Genomic DNA, 22,209 nt, shown 5'->3' on the forward strand with positions numbered 1-22,209 from the left:
CCCAAGTGAAGGGTTGGGCATGGCCAGCACAGGATGCAGCCCTTCCCTTCCCTGGTCACCTCCTGGAGGTGCAGCCTCATAATTACTGCTTGCTGATCAGCTGAGCCAGCAAGGGCTGCCCAAATCTCCAAAGCACCTCCCCAACTGCCAGCCTCCTTCCCCATTTCCTTCCAATCCTTCCAATCTTCCACAACAATCTGCTGTGATCCCAAGGAAAGGACAGGCTGCAGGACAATCCCCCCACCCATTTTTCCTGCCGATCGTTCTTTACTTGGGATCTGAGCACAGACACACATCCCCAAAATGCTCCATCCGAAGCCTTCAGCCTTGCAATTCTGGCAGGGGCATCTGTGCTGCGATCCCAAGTAAAGAACGATCGGAAGGAAAAAAGGGGGAGGGAAATTTTCCTGCAGCCTGTCCTTTCTTTGGGATCACAGCACAGACGCCCGTGTGGTTCCCCTCCACTGTTTCTCTTTTTCTCTCTCTGTTGCTCACACACAGAGAGAGATTTGATCTCTTGAACTGCTGCACACTTTTTACCCAGAGCGAGACAAAACAAGTGAAAAGTGTTTGGGCACCTAATAGGAGCCGGACTCCATTGTCAAATGCTTGGGCTGCTGAGCACCGGCCTGTACGCCTATTCGGTGCTGCAGGGGCCAGACTACAGCTACGCCAAGCCAAGCGCTTTTTGGGCCCTGGCCCTGGTGGCCACTGCAATTTTTGTGCCAGCTCTGCCCACAGCTGGCCTGAGAGCTGCAGCACCCACCTGCCCAAAGGAGACGCTTTCCAGCCGGAGGTCCATGTCCAGCCGGGGAGCGGTTCCCAGGACTGCCTGATTCTCAACCAGCTGGCTCATGGTAGGAGGGGGCTTCCTGCCCACTTGAGAGAGAGGCTGGGTTGTGTAAAGGGGCTTTCCCCCCAAAAAAAACCTCTGAAGCACCGGGCTGTGGGCTCCACCCCAGGAGCCTCAATCAGGTCCAAGCTCTTGGCAACTGATTGAGGTAAGACTGTTCCTGAAGGGGGCATGAGACGTGTGGGGCGTCCTGCTGCTTTTGTACCCTCAATTGGCTGCAAAAGCAGCCGTGATTCTTGCCGTCTTTTCTCACCCCCCCCACTTGCCGGGCATGGCAGGGATTCCTGCCCCTCGCTTCTCCCCCACCCCACCTGCCACCCCGAAATTTTGCCCCAAATAGTAAGACACCCCCCCAAAATAAGGCCAAGCTCTTATTTCGGGGTTCACAAAAATATAAGACAGGGTCTTATTTTTGGGAAAACACGGTATGTTCTATTACACCCAGACACTGAACATGCAGGAGTCTGTGCAGGAGATCTCTAAGGGCACACTAAGATCTCTGTGCAGGAGATCTGTGCAGGAGATCCATGACCTTGAAAGACTGGAATTCTGAATTCTGCTAAAATCTATATAAAATAGGCCTATCTGGTTAGAGTTCCATATTCATGTAAGTATTAGCAAAAGTAAGATTAAAAGTGTCTATCACTGGGTACAGCTCTACTTCAGTGGTGAAATTCAGCCAGTTATATCCGGCTTGGGAGAACCGGTAACACCGGTGGCGGGAGGCTATGCCCACCCACCCGGACGTCATCACGTCCCATTTTTTACTCTCTGCGCATGCATGGAGGAGTCGCGCACGCTCACATTTGTGAACCGGTAGTGAAGGTAAGTGGATTTCATCCCTGCTCTACTTCCTCTTTCAATGTATAAAGAAGTGCTCTGATATGGCATACGGAAAGACAATATGAACAAAAATATCTTCAGCTGCTGTGTAAGTTATTAAGCAGAGGCAACCTTCTATATAAAAACACATGCAAATTAATTTTAATAATTAAGCTAAATACATCGTTGAAAGACAATTTGAGCTATAAATTAACTGTTTGTAACTGTTCATTTAAATATATTGTCTTAATGTACATACGAGCCAGAAAAATAAGATCTTAAGTTGTTCTTATTTCTACTGCTTCAAAGTAATATTAGTGCTTATGTATACTGTATAACTGAAATATTTTCAGTAAGTTGTTTTTCTACTCATTTTTCATCTGTAGACTCATATATATGATACATGAACACACACATGGACCCCACAGGTGGACAAAGGAGATGAACAGGTCAAATGCTAATGGAAAAATATTTGAAACATCAGTGATGCTGAAATGCTGAGCATGCTTCATCTCAACAGAACGGAAAAAGAAATACAGTGAAGTGCCTATGTGCAATTCACCAAGCCCTCCTGCTGCACAACTTCCATTTATTTTAATGGAATATGTAAATGAAAAAAGGGTGACAATAGCACTTGGGAGAATTGGCCCTGAATTTCCAATAAGAACACTGTTATAGATATAACTGAAATAATAGACAACACAGCCATTAAGGGAAGGACAAGATTAGTGGATATGTTGTAGTGATAAACAACACAATGGCACTGGGAGTCTCTCAAATACCATTGCAGGGTTCAGCAGCAACAATTGAAACCACAGGGTCTGGAAGAAGAGTGTTGACAGCTAAACCTAGAAGGGGTGGGGCATTTTCTGATTCACCTATATCACAAAAAGAAAGAAAGAAAAAACCAGAGCAAAAAAGGTGATAATTACATCAAGCCTGAAAACCCAATAATACAAGAATATTAATATGTATGTTTACAGAAACATTACCAGATGTCCTCATGATGCCTAGCAATTTGTATCTAGTTTTACAATAAAATATTAATACAAAATCATTTAATTCTGATAAGGGTTGGGCTATTTGGGTGCTGTTTATAATTAAAGAAAATATTTTGTTTGATCAAAACTTACTGGAAAAAGCTGATGAATTAAAAATATCTATTTTCTCAAAAATCATAAAAAGCAGAATATGGTGGATGGGTTAATTCAAGCATAAATTAAGAGAATAATTCATTTTTTGCTGTAAATACTGCACAGTCATGAAGAACTCCCGAGCTTTTATGAGCATCTAGAATAAAAAAATACCTGCTGCAAAGTTATACAGAGCTGATGGCTAGTGATATTAAAATGATTTATCTCAATGGAATTTATTTCTTTACTAATATTATCTGCACTAATGCTCTGGCATACCTAACTTTTAAGAAAGAATCAAAATGTAAAGTGTAATAAGCCATAGAAAATACTTCATGAATAATGCCCTTGACTCTTTCATATACTCTGTAGTATTCTATACAGAAGAGGAATTCTGCAGCTTTCTTTTCAACTCAAGTATTTCAGTTTAAAATCTGCAATGCAGCCAGTCGGTCTCACCCACCATCTCTGTCGCCTGAGCCTGCAGCCAGTCCTCCTCCCCACGACCATCTCTTCTGTTTCTGCTCTGGCTGCTGACTTCGTTCCATGGAGCGCCGCATCATAGCTTCTAATCGTTCCTATAAGCAATTCATGCAATGTCATGGTGTTTTGTTTTGTTTTGAAATCAGCCCTCATCTAAAAAGCATCTTTAAAAAGGATTGTTTCTGACAACACATAAATTTAACATTTTTATTCTTAGCACTGTTAAAAGAAATGAATTAGGATTTGCATCATATCCACTCACCTCTGAATATACATATCCTTTGTCTGCAGTCACTCCTAAGGTTGCTACAGCGGCTGAAGTTAGTAATACAAGTTAGATCACCTCCAGCATCTGTCTCTGCTGGCAATTTTGCTACTGCTTGACTGTCTGGGCTTAATTTGTTTAAGAATAATGCATGAGAAGAGGTCACTGTCATCTCAGCAGAGCTATGTTTTTTTCCTTTCAATAGACAAACTCAATTCCTGTAATTCTTTCCAATCTCAGATAGATTTCCTTCTTTCTTTAATATTAACAACAAACTCCAAAATGCAACTGGAAAAAATATTATTCCTAGTTATTCTTATTATCTCTCTACTAAATAATTGGCTATTAAACTAGATAGATTGGGTATAAAAAAATTCTACCCCTTTTTCTTCATCAATTTTCTTCATATTTTTTATATTGTCTCACTGAGCATAATGCACAGTCATCTTCCTATTTACCCAAATCCATTTCCCAAACTTGATTGCATTCTGGAATGTGATATACTGAAATGGATAGATGGTAGATGATAGATTAGATTAGATTAGATTAGATTAGATTAGATTAGATTAATAAACCGACCGACCGACCAGGAGTCCTCAAACTTTTTAAACAGGGGGCCAATACACGGTCCTTCAAACTGTTGGGGGGGTGGACTAGCTGGGGGTGTGTGGCTAGGTGATCATGTGACTGAGTGGGCATGGCCAATGTAGCAGTCCATTAAACAATGCACACAAATTTAACTTTTGTTTGTTTTTCTCCTGGGGGTGTTTTATTTGCTTTTGTTTGCATGTTGATATTTTGGTTGACTTTTCTTTTTACTAGATCGTTTTTTCAGTTGTTTAGGAGTCTAGTGATCCACTTCAGGAAACTTGGTTTTGCAGCAATTCTTCTCAGCCACAAGGAGCTTACAATAAACAAGTCTCTCTCTCTCGTTTCTCTCTCTTTGTCTCTCTCTCTCTCTCTGTCTCTTCCCTCTCTCTCTCTTTCCTTCCCTCCCTCTCTCTCTTTGTCTCTGGACTCTGTCTCTCTCTTTCTGTCTCTCTCTATGTGTTGTGTCTGCGCCCCCAAACCGGGCCCCCTGCCAGAAAGTGATTCAGAAAGTGAGGGGGAAGGGCCATCAGGACTTACCTCGGGAGCACCGGCTTCCCTGGCTCAGCTCCAGGAGCCAGAGGCAGGCCAGGTGGAGGAGATAACGAGGCCTCCGTCCCCTGACTCTTCCCCTCCCCAGGCCACGCCTCCAGACCCAGCTGATGGCAATCAGGCCTGGCTGGACCCTAGGTTTCGTAGGCAGGAGAGGCGGGAACAACAGAAACAGGGGTGGGGCAGGCCTAGGAAGTGCTGAGTCACAGAGCCACACCCCACAGAGTATAAAAGCAGCCCTGGCTGTTCTTCTGCTCCATGACGAGCAAAAATTGAGCTGAACTCTTTGACCCTTGGAAAATTGAGCTGAACATTCAGCCTGACTGCTGACTTCCTGGTTGCCTGTCAACCCCAAGATAAAAGGGAGACTTTGGCAGGCAGCTGCAGATTCCCTGCCAGGACTGATAGCAGCCGTGAATTCAATTACTGGCTCATTTAGCCAGCTTGCGTGGCTGAGGCCGGGAAGGGACAGAACACTATGTCTATCTCTCACTCTTTCTCTGCCTATCTTCTGGAGGCAGGGGAGGTAAAAAATGTGTCCGTTTTTGGCCTCCTCCGACTCCAGTAGCAATCTGCAGAGACATCCATGCGCCACATTTTTGACCTCCCCTGCCTCCAAAAGCATTCTGCAGGCCAAAAATGTTGGCCTTACCTTCCAGTTCCAGCCTGTGGGGCTCATAAAGGTAAATCCTGCACTTGGCCGAAGGGTGGGGGATGACGGGTGGATGGGGTGATGTGGGTGGGGCAGCTTTGTGGTCCTGCGCGGGCTGGATTAATGGCTTCGTGGGTCGTATCCAGCCTGCAGGCAATAGTTTGAGGAACCCTGAAACAGACAGAGAAAGGTAGATGTGTGTATATATGTATAGAATAGAATAGAATAGAATAGAATAGAATAGAATAGAATAGAATAGAATAGAATAGAATAGAATAGAATAATATAAACAAAACAAAATGAAACTTGGACTTCCGGTGGCACCGCTTTCCTTTCTGGACACCTGAAAACGCGCCCCGTGCTGAGGGTTCGTAAAAGGCGGCGAAAACAGCGAAAAACAGCTGTTCGCCAGCTTGAAGTACTTTCCCTGGGAGAAAGGGAAAGGAAAGAGCAGCGGAAAAGCGGTAGAACTCCCCAGAGGCTTTGCTTTGTGAAAGCGAAGCCTCGGAGGGTTGAGTCCCACATAATTCCGCTGAGCTCCGAATCCAGCGCGCTCCTGCTGCAGCAGGAAAAGAAAGCAACCACCTCTGCTCAAGTGATTTTTAGTTTTGGATTTCTGGATGCAGACGGAACAAACACAAGTGATCGATCACTGGGACTGCAAGTATTGAATCTGACTTCTATCCTTTAAGAAAAGAAACTTTCTATCGTTTTAACTAAGATTGCTGAAAATGGCGTCTGAGAGAAAGTGAAAGTCGGAAGCTGTTTGTGTAATCAAGTGGAGACTGTATTTGTGGATTGTAATAAAACAGAGACTCTCCTACATTGAAAGGAAGATAGAAAAAGTTTTTTTTAATTTTATATCTTTGACTTTATTATTGAACTCTAACTTGGAAATTGAAATGGCTTCCAAGCCACATAAATCTACTACAACGAGAAGGGGATCTGAAGTGGGTATGGAAGATATGCTTAAAGAACAGACAAAATTGTTTGAAGAAAGGTTCAAAGAAGTTATGAACCATATATCTGAGATGAATGAATTAACCAGAGAGGAAATGAAAGAAAATAATAAAAAAATAAGAGATGACATTTTGATGGTTTTTCAAGGCTTGAAAAAGAATTTGGAGGTGTTGGAGGAGAAAGTGGAAGAAATTAGTCAGTCCAACCAGCATTTGGAAAATAAAATGGGAGAATTGCAAATAAAAGTGGATAAAAATGAAGATCAGGTGGTGGTATTACAGTATAGGGTGATGGAGGAGGCTTTGAGAATCAGAGGCTTGCAGGAAGTAAAGGATGAAGATCTTAAGAAAATTCTATCAGAAGCTTTGGCTATAATGCTAGAATGTGACCCACAAGAGGTTGCTTTTCAAATTGACAAAGTATATAGGGTTAATTCATGGATTGCTAGACAAAAAAAATTGCCAAAAGACATTGTGGTTTATTTTTTGACAAGAACAATGAAAAATCAGATTTTGCAAGCCACATATCAGAAAAAGTTGCAAATAGGAGAACAAGAGGTGATGGTTCTGAAAGAGATTCCCCCTAAGATGCTAAAAGATAGGAAAGATTTTATATTTTTTACACAAGAGCTTAAGAAACATCAGATTCAATTTAGATGGGAGGTTCCAGTTGGTCTTACAGTGTTTTTTCAAGGAAGGAGATATCGTATTGAAAAAGTGTTGAAAGCAAGAGACTTTCTTTTTAATGTGCTGAAAGTTGATCCAGAAGCAACAGATAAAAGCCCTCAAGAGAGGCAAATGAGTGTAGAAACTGACGTGGTCCCTTTGATGTCATTATCCCAAGAGCAGCCACAAGAACAAAGGATGACAAGGGGGGCTACTAAGCGTAAAGAAAAGGAGGAGCAACTTCAAAGTAAAGGTCAGGATCCTATTACAGAAGCAGTGGGAGGAGCGAGGCCAAAGACAAGGGGGAGTGAGGATCTTCAGCTGATTGCTCAAAGCTTCATGAGGCCAGTGATGGCAAATAAATTCCTGACTTGGAACGTTAATGGTTTGAACTCAGCGCAGAAAAGAAGAAAAATATTTCATTATTTGAGACAATTTAAAAATGATGTGATTTGTTTACAAGAGACACATATTAAACTATCAGATCAAAAATACTTAATAAAGTCAAAACTAGGTAAACACTTTGTTGCTTCAGCTTTGGATAAGAAAAATGGTATAGTGGTATATTTGAGAACAGATATGCCAGCTAAATTAATTGAAGCAGATATCCAAGGGAGATATATTGCTATTGAACTTGTATTAGAAGGAAAAAAGACACTTTTAATTGGTATATATGCACCTAACCAGCAACAAGAAAAATTTTATAGAATGTTGCATGATAAACTGACCTTTTGGGATTATAAATCATTTATTATACTAGGAGATTGGAATGGTGTAATAGACACCCGAAAGGATAAGAGAATTCTCTCTAAGAAGATCCCTACGCATGCAAAGTTGCCCAAATCTTTTTTTGAGATGATGGAAGACTTTGAGTTGAGAGATGTATGGAAAACATGGAATCTTGAAGATAGAGACTATACCTTTTTTTCTGATAGGCATCAATCTTTTTCACGTATTGACTTTATATTAATCACTAATGATTTTCTTTCTAGGGTGAAGAAAACGAAGATATTTCCAAGGTGCTTATCTGACCATAGTCCAGTGTGGTTGGAATTGCAACAAGAAAAAGGTGGCAGAAGAACATGGAGAGTAAATGAAAATTTGTTTAGATATGAAGATAATGTAAATCAATGTAAAAAACAAATGAAAGATTTTTTTGATGATAATTTGAATAGGGGAACATCGATAGAAATGGTTTGGGACGCGAGTAAAGCATTTATGAGAGGAGTTTTAATATATATGAACAAACAGAGGAGTAAGCAACAAAAACAATGTAGGTATTTAGAAGAGGAAATTCAAAAGAAACAACAATTATTAATACACAGTCCACATGATCAAAAACTTAAAGATGCAATAAAGATATCACAGTCAATTTAATATGATAATGGCAAACCAGGTGGCAACAAATATACAGTATGCTAAACATAATATTTTTTGTAATGCAAATAGACCTGGTAGGTGGTTAGCATATACGTTAAGGAAAAAACAAAAAGCACGTATTATAGAAAAAATAGAATATAAAGGTAAAGAAAGATATCAACAGAATAAAATTAAAAAAGCTTTTTTAGAATATTATACAAATTTATATGCTAAAGATACAATATTGAACATGGATATTGATAATTATTTGAAAGAGTTTAAGTCTAAAGGCTTAACCTTAGAACAAAGGGAAGAACTGAATCGGCCTATAATTTCTGAAGAAATTATTTTGGCAATAAAACAATTAAAAATGGGAAAAACCCCTGGTACGGATGGACTTACAGCAATTTATTATAAAAATTTATAGAATGAGATAATAGGCCCACTTAAGGAATTATTTAATCAGATACAATTAGGACTGGGAATACCCAGTGGTGGGATTCAGCCAGTTCGCACCACTTCGGGAGAACTGGTTGTTAACTTTCTGAGCAGTTTGGCAAACTGGTTGTTGGAAGAAATCATTAGGGCAGAAAACCGGTTGTTAAATTACTTGAATCCCACCACTGGGAATACCCCCATCATGGAGAACTACTTTTATCTCATTGATACCAAAAGAAGGACAGGATTGTTCTAAACCTGGGAATTATAGGCCGATTTCACTTTTGAATAATGATTATAAGATTTTTGCTAAAATAATAGCGAATAGATTAATGTTAGTTTTGCAACAAATAATTCATACTGATCAATTGGGATTTATAAAGGGGAGGCAGATGAGGAATAATGTTAGACAGATTGTAAATTTATTGGAATATTTAGAAAAGAAAAATCAGACTTCAGCAGCTTTTATTTTTTTGGATGCAGAGAAAGCCTTTGATAAATTGCACTGGGAATTTTTATTTAAATTAATAGACAAACTGCAATTTGGAGATTGTTTTATGAGAATAATTAGGGCGAATTATGGAGAGCAAACAGCCCAGATAATAATTAATGGTAGTTTGACAGAAGTTTTTAAGATTGCGAAAGGAACAAGACAGGGATGTCCTTTATCACCATTATTGTTTATTTTAACTCTGGAGCCACTACTGGATAAAATAAGACAGTTAAAGGAGATAGAGGGAATTAAAATTAGACAACATGAGTATAAAGTGAGAGCGTTGGCAGATGATTTGGTGATTATTTTGTCAAATCCTATAAACTCAAGTGTATGTTTGTTGGAAATAATTGGTCACTATGGAAAGATTTCAGGGTTTAAAGTAAATCAGAATAAAACAAAAGTGATAACAAAAAATATGACTAGACAACAGAATGAAAAATTAGAGGAAACAACAGGATTTGAAATTGTAAAAAAGGTTAAATATCTAGGGGTTTATATTACTTCATCAAATGTGAAATTGTATAAGAATAACTTTGAGGTGTTATGGCAAAAAGTTTAGAAGGAAATGCTCAGTTGGAAAAAATTACAATTATCATTATTGGGGAGAATAGCAGCTATTAAAATGAATGTTTTACCTAGATTTTTATTTTTGTTTCAGATGATACCAATAATTAAGAAAGATAAAAATTTGGAAGAATGGCAGACTGGAATTAATAAATTTATATGGGAAGGTAAAAATGCGAGTTAAAATGAAAATAATTCAAGACATACGGGAAAGAGGAGGTTTAAAAATGCCCAACTTTATATTATATTATAAAGCAGCTGCTCTTTCTGTAATAAGTGATTGGTTTAATTTAACGGAGGAAAGGATTTTGAATTTAGAAGGTTATGATTTATTATATGGATGGCATGCATATTTATTGTATGATAAAAAAAGTGGATAGAGCCTTTAAGAACCATGTGTTAAGAATTGCTCTTCTGCGTGTCTGGAAGAAATATTATCACAAGTTAAATTACAACATTCCTATTTGGGCAAATCCCAGGCATGCAATAGAGAATATAAATATAGAACATAAACAGGAAACGATTACTTATAAAGATCTTTTATATACTGAGAGAGGTAATTTACAATTAAAATCCTTGCATACACTAAAAGAAGAAGGGAGAAATTATACTTGGTTTCAATATGGGCAACTACAAGCTGGATGGCAAAAAGATCAGAAAATTGGTATCATGCAGAATGAAGAAAACTTGGTAAAACAAATTAGAAATCAAACCCAGGTGCATATAAAGAGATTGTATAATGTGTTGATAGAAATAGATTCTGAAAGGGATTTAGTAAAGGATTGTATGATAAAATGGGCACAAAATATTCAGGAACCAATATTTTTGGAAACTTGGGAAAAAATTTGGGTTAGAAATGTTAAGTTTACACAAGCACAGAACTTAAGGGAAATTTTTTATAAAATGTGTTATAGGTGGCATTTAGACCCTAAGAAATTATCATGTATGTATCCAGATATGCAAGTGAAATGTTGGAGATGTAATTGTGATGATGCTACATATTTTCATATTTGGTGGACTTGTAAGAAGATTAAGGCTTTTTGGATAAGGATCTGGTGGATTATATAAAATGTTTTGAAAAAGAAGATAAAGTTCCTACCACAATTTTTTTTACTGGGAATTATTACGGACTGTACAGTAATTGAGACTAAGCTGATTCTAAACTTAATAACAGCGGCAAGACCATTGGTAGGACAATACTGAAAGAAAAAAGAGTTACCCACAATAGAAGAATGGATATTGAAAGTTGCTAATTTGGCTGAGATGGCCAAAATCTCAGCCTTTTTGAAAGACACTACACAAGAAAAATATCTAACTGAATGGAAAAAATGGATTGAACATACGCAAAATAGATATCAGATTAAGAGATATCAGATTGCCTTTGAATGATTAGGAAGTATTTAGCTCTGATTTGTATGGGGGAAGTTAGGATTTAAGAAGAAGGGGAGGACTATAATTTGTGTTAGGGAAAATTTAGCGTATGATTGTTTTTTTTTAAATTATATCTTGTGTTTGCTCTGGGGAGTCGGGGGTAGAGGGAGGAGGGTGGTTTTGGAGGGGGGGAGGGGATGGAGTGGGGGGAAGGGAAAAAAGGGGGTTAAAATTTTTTGTAAAAACTTTTTCAATTAAAAAAAAAAACCAAAATGAAACTTGGAGGTCTTCTAGTCCAGTCCCTTGCTCAAGCATGAGAATATACCATTTCAGACGAGTGACTGTCTAGTCCCATGATGTTGAACCTATGGCACACGTGCCAGAAGTGACATGCAGCATCCTCTGTTGGCACGCAAGCTATCGCCCCAGTTCAGCTCTGCCGTGCATGCGCCTCCCGCCAGCCAGCTGGTCTTCGGGTCTCTGCTGCGCATGCATGGGGGGCGTGTGCAGGGAGGCACACGCACAGGGGACGTGTGCGGGGGCACACATGAATGCATGGGGTGGGGTGTGTGCAGGAGAGATGTGTGTGGGTGCGGTGTGGATGCGTGGGGGCTGCGCATGCATTGCATTTTGGAGGTTCGTGAGGGCGCGTACGCATTCACGCACTTTGGCCACTTGGTCTGCCAATGGTTAGCCATCACTGGTTTAGTCTCTTCTTAAAAACCTCAAGTGATGGATTTTCTGAAGACATGCTGTTCCACTGGTTAATTGTCCTCACCATTAGGAAGTTTCTCCTTAATTTCAGGTTGCTTTTCTCTTTGATTAGTTCTGGTGCTTTGGAGAATAATTTGACTCCCTCTTCTTTGTGGTAGCCCTTTAAATACTGGAATATTGCTATCATGTCACCCCAATTCAACTATCCAGACCCAAAACCTGAAGCTGTTATTCATATGGTTTAGTCTTTGATCATCTTAGTTTCTTTTCTTTGAACTTTTTCTGAAATCTCAATATCTTTTTTGTGGTATTTGTAGTTTTGTAAAGCAGCACTAATACTTCATGTGATCTTGATTCTATGCCTCTGTTTATGCAACCCAGAATTGTATTTAGCTTTTTTGGCTGCTGCTGCACATTGCTGGCTCATATTCAAATGATCATTTACTAGGACTCCAAAGCCCCTCACACACTTACTATTTTTGAGCCAGGTCTCACCTAATCTATACTTATATCTTTGATTTTTCCTGCCTAAATGTAATGCTTTGCTTTTCTCCACATTAAAATTCATTTTGTTGTATAGGGCCCATTGTTCAAGTTTGTCAAGATGTTTTTAGATCCTGAATTAGTCTTCTGTGGTGAGGGCTATTCCTGCCAGTTTAGTATCATCTGCAAATTTGACGAGTTCCCCCTCAATCCCTCATCTAAATCATTTATGAAGATATTGAAGAGTACTGGGCCTAAGACAGAGCCTTGTGGTACCCCATTGCTTACTTCTCTACATGTAGATGTAGTACCATTAATGACTATTCACTGAATATGGTTTTTCAGCAGCTACAAATCCATCTTGTGGTAATGTTGTCTATTCCACATTTTTCTAGATTACTAAGAAATAGATTGTGATCTACTTTGTCAAATACCTTACAGAAATCTAAATATACTATGTCCACAGCATTTCGCTGGTCTACTAATTTAGTGATTTTATCAATGAATGAAATAAGATTGGTTTGGCATGGGGACTTCCAGTTGGCTCCACTGGCAATGGAGGTGATCTTTTTGATCACCAACCTCTGGATCGTGTTGAACCGCTAGGACATCGACAATCAGCTGCCCAGCAGTTCGAAATTCCCCCTCTTCGGGCAAAGAAGAGGAGGTGAGCGAAAGGGGCAGAGATAGAGCTTCCCTAGAAACCCTGGAAGACACCAGGGGGCTCGAAGGGTTAAGCCCTCTCAGAACTTCAAAGCACTCCAGATCCGAGGCTTTTTTCTTGCTTCGGCGGATTTAATTGCCACGACCAACGCTGGGACTGACTTTAGTTTATAGCTGAAAATACCAGACTGAACAGGAATGGGAGAACTCTAACTACAAAAGCAAGTAATTAAATCAATTCCCTGTTATTTTTCTCTAAGTTTTGGAGCTGACTTCAAAGCGAAAATGGCGGCTGTTCTTTAACGAGCTGAAAATGAAAGTGTAAGAATTCTCACTGCCTGCTGTGTATTGCTGAGGAATTGCTGGAGACTTTTTAAAACATTGTAATGAGAAGGGGGAAGAGACATTGAGACTGTTTCTTTAAAAGACTTAGAAGATTTATAAGTAACATTAAGTTAAAGAGAAACTTTATAAGAGATGGCAGCAAAACAATTAAAGAAAACTGTAACAAAAACCCCAGGAATATCTACACCGGGAGTTTCTCCAGCACATACAGCAGATACAAAATCACTAAATTTGGAAGCATTACAGGATAACTTGAAAGACTTTATGAGAGAATCCCTTAATGATGCTATGAATCAGATAGAAGATAAGTTTAAATTAATTACAGAAGAAATGTCAGACATGAAAAAACAGATGTTAGAAATTCAAATTGGAAATAAAGAAGTCAAGGAAGGTTTGGTGACAGCTGTACAGGGTTTGGCATCAAATGTGATTTTATTGGAGGAGGAAGTAGAAGAAATAAAGAAAGTTAATTTAAAATTGGAAAATAAGATTGAGGAAGCTCAAAGTAAAATGGATAAAGCAGATGATGAAATTGTTTTGGTACAATATAGAGGCATGGAATTTGCTTTAAGAATATGTGGCCTAAAAGAGAATAAACAAGAAAATTTGAAGCAAATTTTTTTCTGAGGCCTTTGCGGAGATTTTGGCAGTTTGTCCAGCGGATGTGGCTTTTTATATTGACAAAATTTATCATGTGAATTTCTGGATAGCAAGACAAAGAAATTGTCATGTCCCACTCCCACTCCGACGAATGAGTCAAGGGAGTCCGTAACAAACTTGGCAAGGAAGCCTTTGCAACTTGCCAAGTTCCTTCGAGGTTTATCAGGGCAGGCAGGAGTCCAAGTTGTGACTTCAGCGATAGGGTCTTGTAGCAGCAAACTAGATAAGACTTTGCTTGACTCAAGGTTGGAATGCCAAAAGCAGGTCCTTTATATAGGCTGTGGGGTGTGGCTCCATGACTCAGCATTTATCCAGGCCTGCCCCACCCCTCCTTCTGCTGGCGTCGCCTCTCAGATCTCCGGAAGCGAGGGTCCTCCCACTCTGAATTGTCTTCAGCTGGAACTGCTGGCAGCTTCTGGGAAAGGGAGGGGTCAGAGGGAGTAGGACCGAGTAATTCCAGCACCTGGCTGGCTTCCTGCTCTGAAGGCTGAGCCAAAGGAACACACGCTGTCTGAGTGAGGTTTATCGGGCTTGTCCTTTCACTTCTGGAATCCTCTCCGGGCATGGGGCCAGGGCCGGGGGCTGGAGGCATGACAGGCCATTCATCTTCATTATCAGACTCAGAGTCTGATAAAAGGCCCGGTTGGAGATGGGAGAGGCCCGACTGAGGAGAGGAGGGAGGATGAGTCACAACAGAAATCTTCCGAGAGACATTGTCATTTATTTTACTACTAGAACAGTGAGAAATGAGATTTTACAAGCGGCTGGTCAAGATATTTTAATACTAAAGGAAATTCCTCCAAAAATGTTGAGAGGTAGGAAGGAATTTGCCTTTTTGGTGAATGAACTTAAAAAACATCAGATTGAGGATAGATGGGACATCCCAACTGGTATAATAGTTTACTATGAAGGGAAAGCACATCGTCGTAATACAGTTGGCAAAGCACGAGACTTTCATGCTTATGTGCTTAAAGCTGGAAGTCCACCATCTCTGGATGGTAGGAGAAAGGAAGGTGAAATTAAAGAAAAAGAAGTGATAGTAATGGAAGAAGACTTTTTACAAGTGTTGGATGTGTCTAAGACGGGATCAGAGATTCCAAAAGAGCCAAGGATGACAAGAGCGGCTGTCAAACGCAAGGAACAAGAAAAAAAGGCTCAACAGGCTCAATCTGCTACTACCAAGATGGAAACAGTGGGAGGAGCAAGGCCCAAAGAAAGATATGATTTGCGGCTGGTGCTTCAAAAGTTTCCAATTGATGATAATGGCAATTAGACTTTTATCGTGGAATGTTAATGGATTAAACTCACCACAAAAGAGAAGAAAGATATTTCATTATTTGAAGCAATTTAAAAATGACATTGTATGTTTACAAGAAACACATATTAGAACATTAGACCAGAAATATTTGATAAATTAAAGATTGGGAACACATTTTGTTGCTTCTGCTACAGAAAAGAAGAATGGACTAGTCGTTTATATAAAGAATAACTTTATATAAATATAATAAATTTATATAAATTTATATATATAAATTTATATAAATATATAAATTTATATAAGAATAACTAAAAGTAACTAACAATACTAGACTCATGAACTGCCTTGACCTCAACTTTTGTAATAACACGAACTAAATTTATGGACAACAAGTAAAAGAACCCTTTTCCAACAGTGACCACTGCATGATAGACTTTTGTCTAAACATACGCCCTCACATAAATCGTTGCAACAATAGTACTCCAAACTACAATTTAAAAAAAGCTAACTATGACCTTATAAACAATGATCTCTCATTTCTTGACTGGCAAAATCTATTCTCAACCTGTATCACTACAGAAGGCCACTATAAAATATTCCTACTTGAAATCAATAAAATCATCAAACTATACGTACCACAAATCACCACCAAAATCAAAAGAAAAAACAAATTACCAATATCAATAAAAAAGCTTCAATCCCAAAAAAAATCCCTCTGGAAAAAAACCAAAAAGGGTTATGTAGCAAACTTCAAAAACTGCTACAGAAATATTTGCAACCAAATAAAAACAGAATGTAACATTTATCACACCAAGCAAGAAGACCTTCTACGCACTAATTCCAATCGTGCTTTCTATAATTTTGTGAACAATAAACTTAAAGAAACAAGATCCATTCCACCACTAAAAGAACCTAACGGCAAAGAATGTACTGATGAAACAGTAAAAGCAAACCTCTTTAACACATTCTTTGGCTCAGTCTTCGTAAACAGCGATGGTTCACATCCGACATTCCTCAATCGTACCAAAAATGTTAATAACGACTTAACACATATAGACTTCACAGAAGATAATGTTGAAAAAGTGCTTCGCAACCTGAAACCATCATTATCTATTGGACCAGATGAACTATGTGCATACTTCTTTTAAAAAAAAATTCAATTAATACATTAAAACCCCTAATATAGCTGAACCCCTAAGCATAATCTTTAATAAAGCTTTCAAAACTAGTTCCCTTCCAAAACTCTGGTCTCTAGCCACAGTCATCCCTATCTTCAAAAAAGGAGATCCCAGCCTAGTTGAAAATTACAGATCTATCTCTCTATGTTGTGTCTCATGCAAAGTAATGGAATCTATCATAAACCAATCCATTACACTCCACCTTGAAACAAACAACCTTCTCTCTAATAAACAATTTGGTTTCAGAAAAAAATTGTCTTGTAACTTACAACTTCTCCACTGCAAAAACATATGGACTACCAACCTTGATCAAGTAAAAGCAATAGATGCAATCTACATAGACTTCTGCAAAGCTTTTGACTCAGTAGTACACGATAAACTTCGCCTCAAACTAAACTCCTACGGCATTTCGGGACCTCTTCACAATTGGATAAATGCATTCCTGTCAAACAGACAACAAGTGGTCAAAATTGGCAACGCTATATCTAATCCTGTTCCTGTCAAAAGTGGTGTTCCTCAAGGTAGTGTTCTTGGACCAACGCTCTTCATACTATACATAAATGATCTCTGTGACCTTATTACAAGTTATTGTGTTCTCTTTGCTGATGATGTCAAACTATTTAATATCACTAACAATACTTCTACCCTTCAAGAAGACTTCGACTTTGTTTCCGATTGGTCTAAAACTTGGAAACTCCAAATCTCAACCAGCAAATGCTCTGTCTTACACATTGGAAAAAAGAATCTAAACACTAAATACAAACTCGATGAACATTATCTTACAGATGACCCCCACCCTGTTAAAGACCTTGGAATTTTCATATCAAATGACCTAAATGCCAAAGCCCATTGCAACTACATAGCAAAAAAGGCTCTAAGAGTTGTAAACCTAATTTTACGCAGCTTCTTTTCTAAAAACTCTACACTACTAACTAGAGCATACAAAACATTTGCCAGACCTATTCTTGAATACAGCTCATCCGTCTGGAATCCATACCACATCTCTGACATTAATACAATCAAATGCATCCAGAAATATTTTACCAGAAGAGTTCTTCGCTCCTCCGAAAACAACAAAATACCTTATACCACCAGGCTAGAAATCCCGGGATTAGAAAACTTAGAACTCCGCCGACTTCGACATGACCTGTGTTTAACACACAAAATTATCTACTGCAATATCCTTCCTGTAAATGACTACTTCAGCTTCAATCGCAATAATACAAGAGCAAACAATAGATTTAAACTTAATGTCCACCACTTCAAACTTGATTGCAGAAAATATGACTTTTGTAACAGAGTTGTTAACACTTGGAACTCATTACCAGACTCCATAGTCTCTATTCAAAATCCCAAAATCTTCAACCAAAAATTGTCTACTATTGACCTCACCCCATTCCTAAGAGGACTATAAGGGGCGTGCATAAGAGCACAAAAGTGCCTACCGTTCCTGTCCTATTGTTCCTTTCATTATATCAAATTAACATAGCTGATGCATACTTTACTTATATATACATATTTCTTCTTTCATGATGTGTTTTTTTTTTTTTATGGCAATGTTTGTGTATTCTGTTGTGACAAAAATAAATAAAAAAAATAATTTATCTGCAACATTAATAGAGGCGGATAATAAAGGAAGATATATTGCCATTGAACTTTTATTGGAGGGGAGAAAAAAGATACTTTTAATAGGAGTTTATGCGCCAAATCAACAACAAGAGAAGTTTTATAAGTTTTTACATAAAAGAATTGCATTTTGGGATTATAAAACTAATATATTAATGGGTGATTGGAATGGAGTGATGGATATTCAGAAAGACAAAAGACGTCTTAAGAGATATTTCAAGTTGTGTTAAATTGCCAAAGGTCTTCTTTGATATGATGGAAGATTTAGAATTGAGAGATGTATGGCGAGAACGTAATGAGGAAGAGCGAGATTTTACCTTTTTTTCCGACAGACACCAATCATTTTCTAGGATTGATTTTATTTTAATTACTAATGATTTGTTTTCCAGAGTGAAAAAGACTAAAATTTGTTCCAGAACTTTGTCTGATCATAGCCCTGGATTGAACTTGATCAAGAAAAAGAGGCCAGGAGGTCATGGAGGATGAATGAGAATTTGTTTAAATATGAACAAAATGTAAATGAATGTAAAGAACAAATGAAGGAATTTTTTTCTCTGAATATGGATAAGGGGACATCTATAGAGATGGTTTGGGACACAAGTAAGGCCTATATGAGGGGAATTTTATTGGATATGAATAATAAATACAGAAATAGATTGCAGAAAAAGCGAAAGGACTTGGAAGAGGAAATTAAAAGGAAGGAGCAGTTATTGATACGTAATCCAGGAGACAGGAAAATAAAAGAGTCAATAAATTTACTAAGAGGTCAATTTAATATGATGATGGCAGATCAGGTGGCAACTAATTTACAATATGCAAAACATAATTTGTTTAATAATTCTAATAAACCTGGAAGGTGGTTAGCATATTTATTAAGAAAGAAACAGAAATGACGTATAATTGATAAAATAGAATATAGAGGTAAGGAAATATATCAGCAAACTTTGATTAAAAAAGCTTTTTTTGGAATTTTATTCTAAGTTGTATGCCAAAGATGTGATTAATGATAAAGATATAGATAGGTATTTGCAAGACCAAGGCATTTTTGAAATTACGGTAGACCAGAGGGAAGAGTTGAATCAACCAATTACTTCAGAGGAAATAGTGTTTGTAAGTAAGCAGCTTAAAGGGAACAAAGCACCAGGTACAGATGGTTTAACAACTACTTATTATAAAAATTTACAAAATGAGATGACTGAACCACTTAAGAAGCTATTTAATAGAATACAAAGAGGAGGAGAAGTCCCTCCTTCATGGAGGACAGCTTTTATTTCATTAATACCTAAAGAAGATCGAGATGGTACTAAACCAGAGAATTATAGGCCAATATCGCTCTTAAATACTGATTATAAGATATTTGCTAAGATATTAGCGAATAGATTGATGCCATTGATGACTCAAATAATACACAATGATCAAACAGGATTTATCAAGGGAAGGCAGACAAGATATAGTATGAGACAAATTGTAAATTTACTTGAATATTTGGAAAGAAACAGGTCTCAGTATCATTCTTCTTTTTGGATGCGGAGAAAGCTTTCGATAGATTGGATTGGCAGTTTTTACTTAAAGTAATGGAAAAAATGCAATTTGGGGACTATTTCATCCAAACAATTAAGGCTATATATTGAAAGCAAACAGCACAAATAATAGTAAATGGTGGATTAACAGAATCTTTTAAGATTGAGAAAGGGACTAGACAAGGATGTCCTTTGTCACCGTTATTATTTATTTTAACTTTGGAAATATTATTGCGTAATATACGTGGTTCAGATCGAATAACAGGAATTAGAATTAAAAATCAAGATTATAAGTTAAGAGCGTTTGCAGATGACCTGGTTGTTACTTTATCTCAACCAATACATTCAGTTATATATTTAAAGGAGTCACTTGATCAGTATAGTAAAGTATCTGGGTTTAAAGTGAACCTACAGAAGACAAAAATGATAATTAAAAATGTGAATATACATCAAAAAGAAGAATTAGAAAGAATAACTGGATATGAAGTAGTAAAAAAGATTAAATATCTAGGAGTATACATTACTGCATCGAATGTGAAATTATATAAAAATAACTACGAGGTACTGTGGCGGAAAGTAATTAAAGAAATGGAGAATTGGAAGAAATTACAATTATCATTGTTGGGAAGAGTGGCAGCTATAAAAATGAATGTTCTGCTAGATTTTTATTTTTGTTTCAAATGATATCAATACTGAAGAAAGAAGCAAACTTACAGGAATGGCAAAAAGGGATTAGTAAATTTGTGTGGAAGGGTAAAAAACCGAGAATAAAGTTAAAAACAATGCAAGATGTTAGGGAAAGAAGGGGTTTAAAAATGCCTAATTTGAAATTGTACTATGAAGCAGTCGCCTTATCTTTAATTTCTGATTGGATTAATTTAACAGAGGAAAGGGTTTTGAATATAGAAGGTTATGGTTTGTTATATGGTTGGCATGCATATGTATTATATGATAAGAAAATTGATAAGACATTTAAGAATAATATGGTTAGAAGTGCTTTGTTGAGGGTTTGGAAAAAATACCAATATAAGTTAGATGGTAAGATATGGGCAATCCCCAAACATATGATAGAGAATATAAATATATTTCAAAAAGTGGAGTTTATTACTTATAAAGAGCTTTTGATAATGGAGAAAGGGTAGGGAGAGAGGAGAAGAGAGAAGGAAGAAAGTAGGTAGGTAGGTAGTAGGGGGAGAAGGAGGGGAAGTGAGAGGGTTAGAAAGGACGGAAGTGAGAAGTGGAAAGGAGGAGAGGAAGTAGGAAAGTGAGGTGGAGGAAGGTAGAGAAAGTAAAAGAAGGTAGAGAAGAGTAGAAAGGTTTAAGGAAGGGAGTGGGGACTGGGCAGGCCCGATTGAGCATAAGTTATGGGGAGAAATAAATGTTGGATAATTGAATGTATTGTACGCTGGTTAAATTGTTGGAAATATTATGAAAAATAAAAAAAAATTTGGGGAAAAAAAATAAATTGGTTTGGCATGATCTGTTTTTAACAATCCCGTGTTGGCTACTAGTTATAACTTTATTTGCTTCTAGTTGTTTGCAAATCTGTTTTTTTATGTTTTCCAGGATCTTCCCAGGTATTGATGTTAAATTGATAGGTCTGTAGTTTCCTGTCTGCTTTTTTTTCTTTCTTGAAAATGGGAAGCACATCAGTCCTTTTCCAATCCTCAGGTACTTCCCCAGTGCTCCAGGAATTTTGAAAGATTTGGTACAATGGTTCTGAGATAACATCTGCCAGCTCCTTCAGAACTCTGGGATGTAATCTGTCAGGTCCTGGTGATCTGTATTTGGCAAGATCACATAGGTGTTCTCTTACCATTTTCTTGCTTATTTTAATTTTTATTTCTAGCTTGTCTTTTAAAGTAGGGGGTTTTTTTGGTACGTTGGGCTATAATTTCTTTTTGCGTTAAGACTGATTCAAATAATGAGTTAGGAAGCTCTACTTTCTCCTTACTGCCTATTACTTTCTTGCCATTTTCTCTCTTTAGTGGACCTACTGTTCCCTTGACTATTTTCTTGTTATTAATATGTTGAAACTTTTTAAAAAAAATATCTTTGACTTTTGTAGCAAGCCTTGTTCATTCTGAGCCTTTGCTTTCCTAACTTCCTTTTTGCATGTTTTGGCAATTGGCCTTAGTTATTTTTTTTTTTTTTATTCAAAAAGTTTTACAAATTTTTTTTCCCCCTTTCCCCCCCTCCTCCCCCCTCCCTTCGCAGCCCCCCTCCCCCCCTGGACTTCCCGGAACGAGCACAAGGTATAGTTAAAAATAAAACAAACATATGCTAAAAAATTTTCATCCCAACTTAATTGTACCCCTACAATCATCAATTCCTAACTTCCCCCAAAAGCAATCAAAAATAATACATCATAATCATTCAAAAACAGTCTGATAACTCTTAGTCTGATATCTACGTTGGATATAGCCAATCCATTTTTCCATTCCTTTAAATATCTTTCTTGCGTATTGTCTTTCAAAAAGGCTGATATCTTCGCCATCTCAGCCAAATTGGCAACTTTCAATATCCATTCTTCTATTGTTGGTACTTCTTTTTTCTTCCAA

The 22,209-nt window shown here is 37.7% G+C and overlaps 2 protein-coding genes across 11 annotated transcripts in view; one reads left to right on the plus strand and one right to left on the minus strand.

Moving 5' to 3' along the window:
* Positions 1–22,209, plus strand: part of PHEX (phosphate regulating endopeptidase X-linked) — a 739,707-nt gene that overhangs the window by 492,229 nt on the left and 225,269 nt on the right. The window lies entirely within an intron of this gene.
* MAP7D2 (MAP7 domain containing 2) overlaps positions 1–22,209 on the minus strand; it is a 153,907-nt gene that overhangs the window by 122,164 nt on the left and 9,534 nt on the right. For 4 of the 10 annotated variants that reach the window (XM_058186691.1, XM_058186694.1, XM_058186690.1 and 1 more), the window contains exons 1-3: positions 11,980–12,117; positions 3,272–3,386; positions 2,458–2,553 (exon numbers count right to left, since the gene is read on the minus strand). In XM_058186691.1, the coding sequence (XP_058042674.1) occupies positions 2,458–2,553; positions 3,272–3,386; positions 11,980–12,102 (334 nt within the window). In that variant the 5' untranslated portion in view covers positions 12,103–12,117. Of the gene's footprint in view, positions 1–2,457; positions 2,554–3,271; positions 3,387–5,348; positions 5,487–11,979; positions 12,118–22,209 lie in introns of those variants that run through there. The other 6 variants (XM_058186697.1, XM_058186696.1, XM_058186692.1 and 3 more) reach the window with 4 other exon arrangements.

The sequence above is a fragment of the Ahaetulla prasina genome, chromosome 5 (assembly GCF_028640845.1).
Source record: "Ahaetulla prasina isolate Xishuangbanna chromosome 5, ASM2864084v1, whole genome shotgun sequence".
Taxonomy (NCBI): domain Eukaryota; kingdom Metazoa; phylum Chordata; class Lepidosauria; order Squamata; family Colubridae; genus Ahaetulla; species Ahaetulla prasina.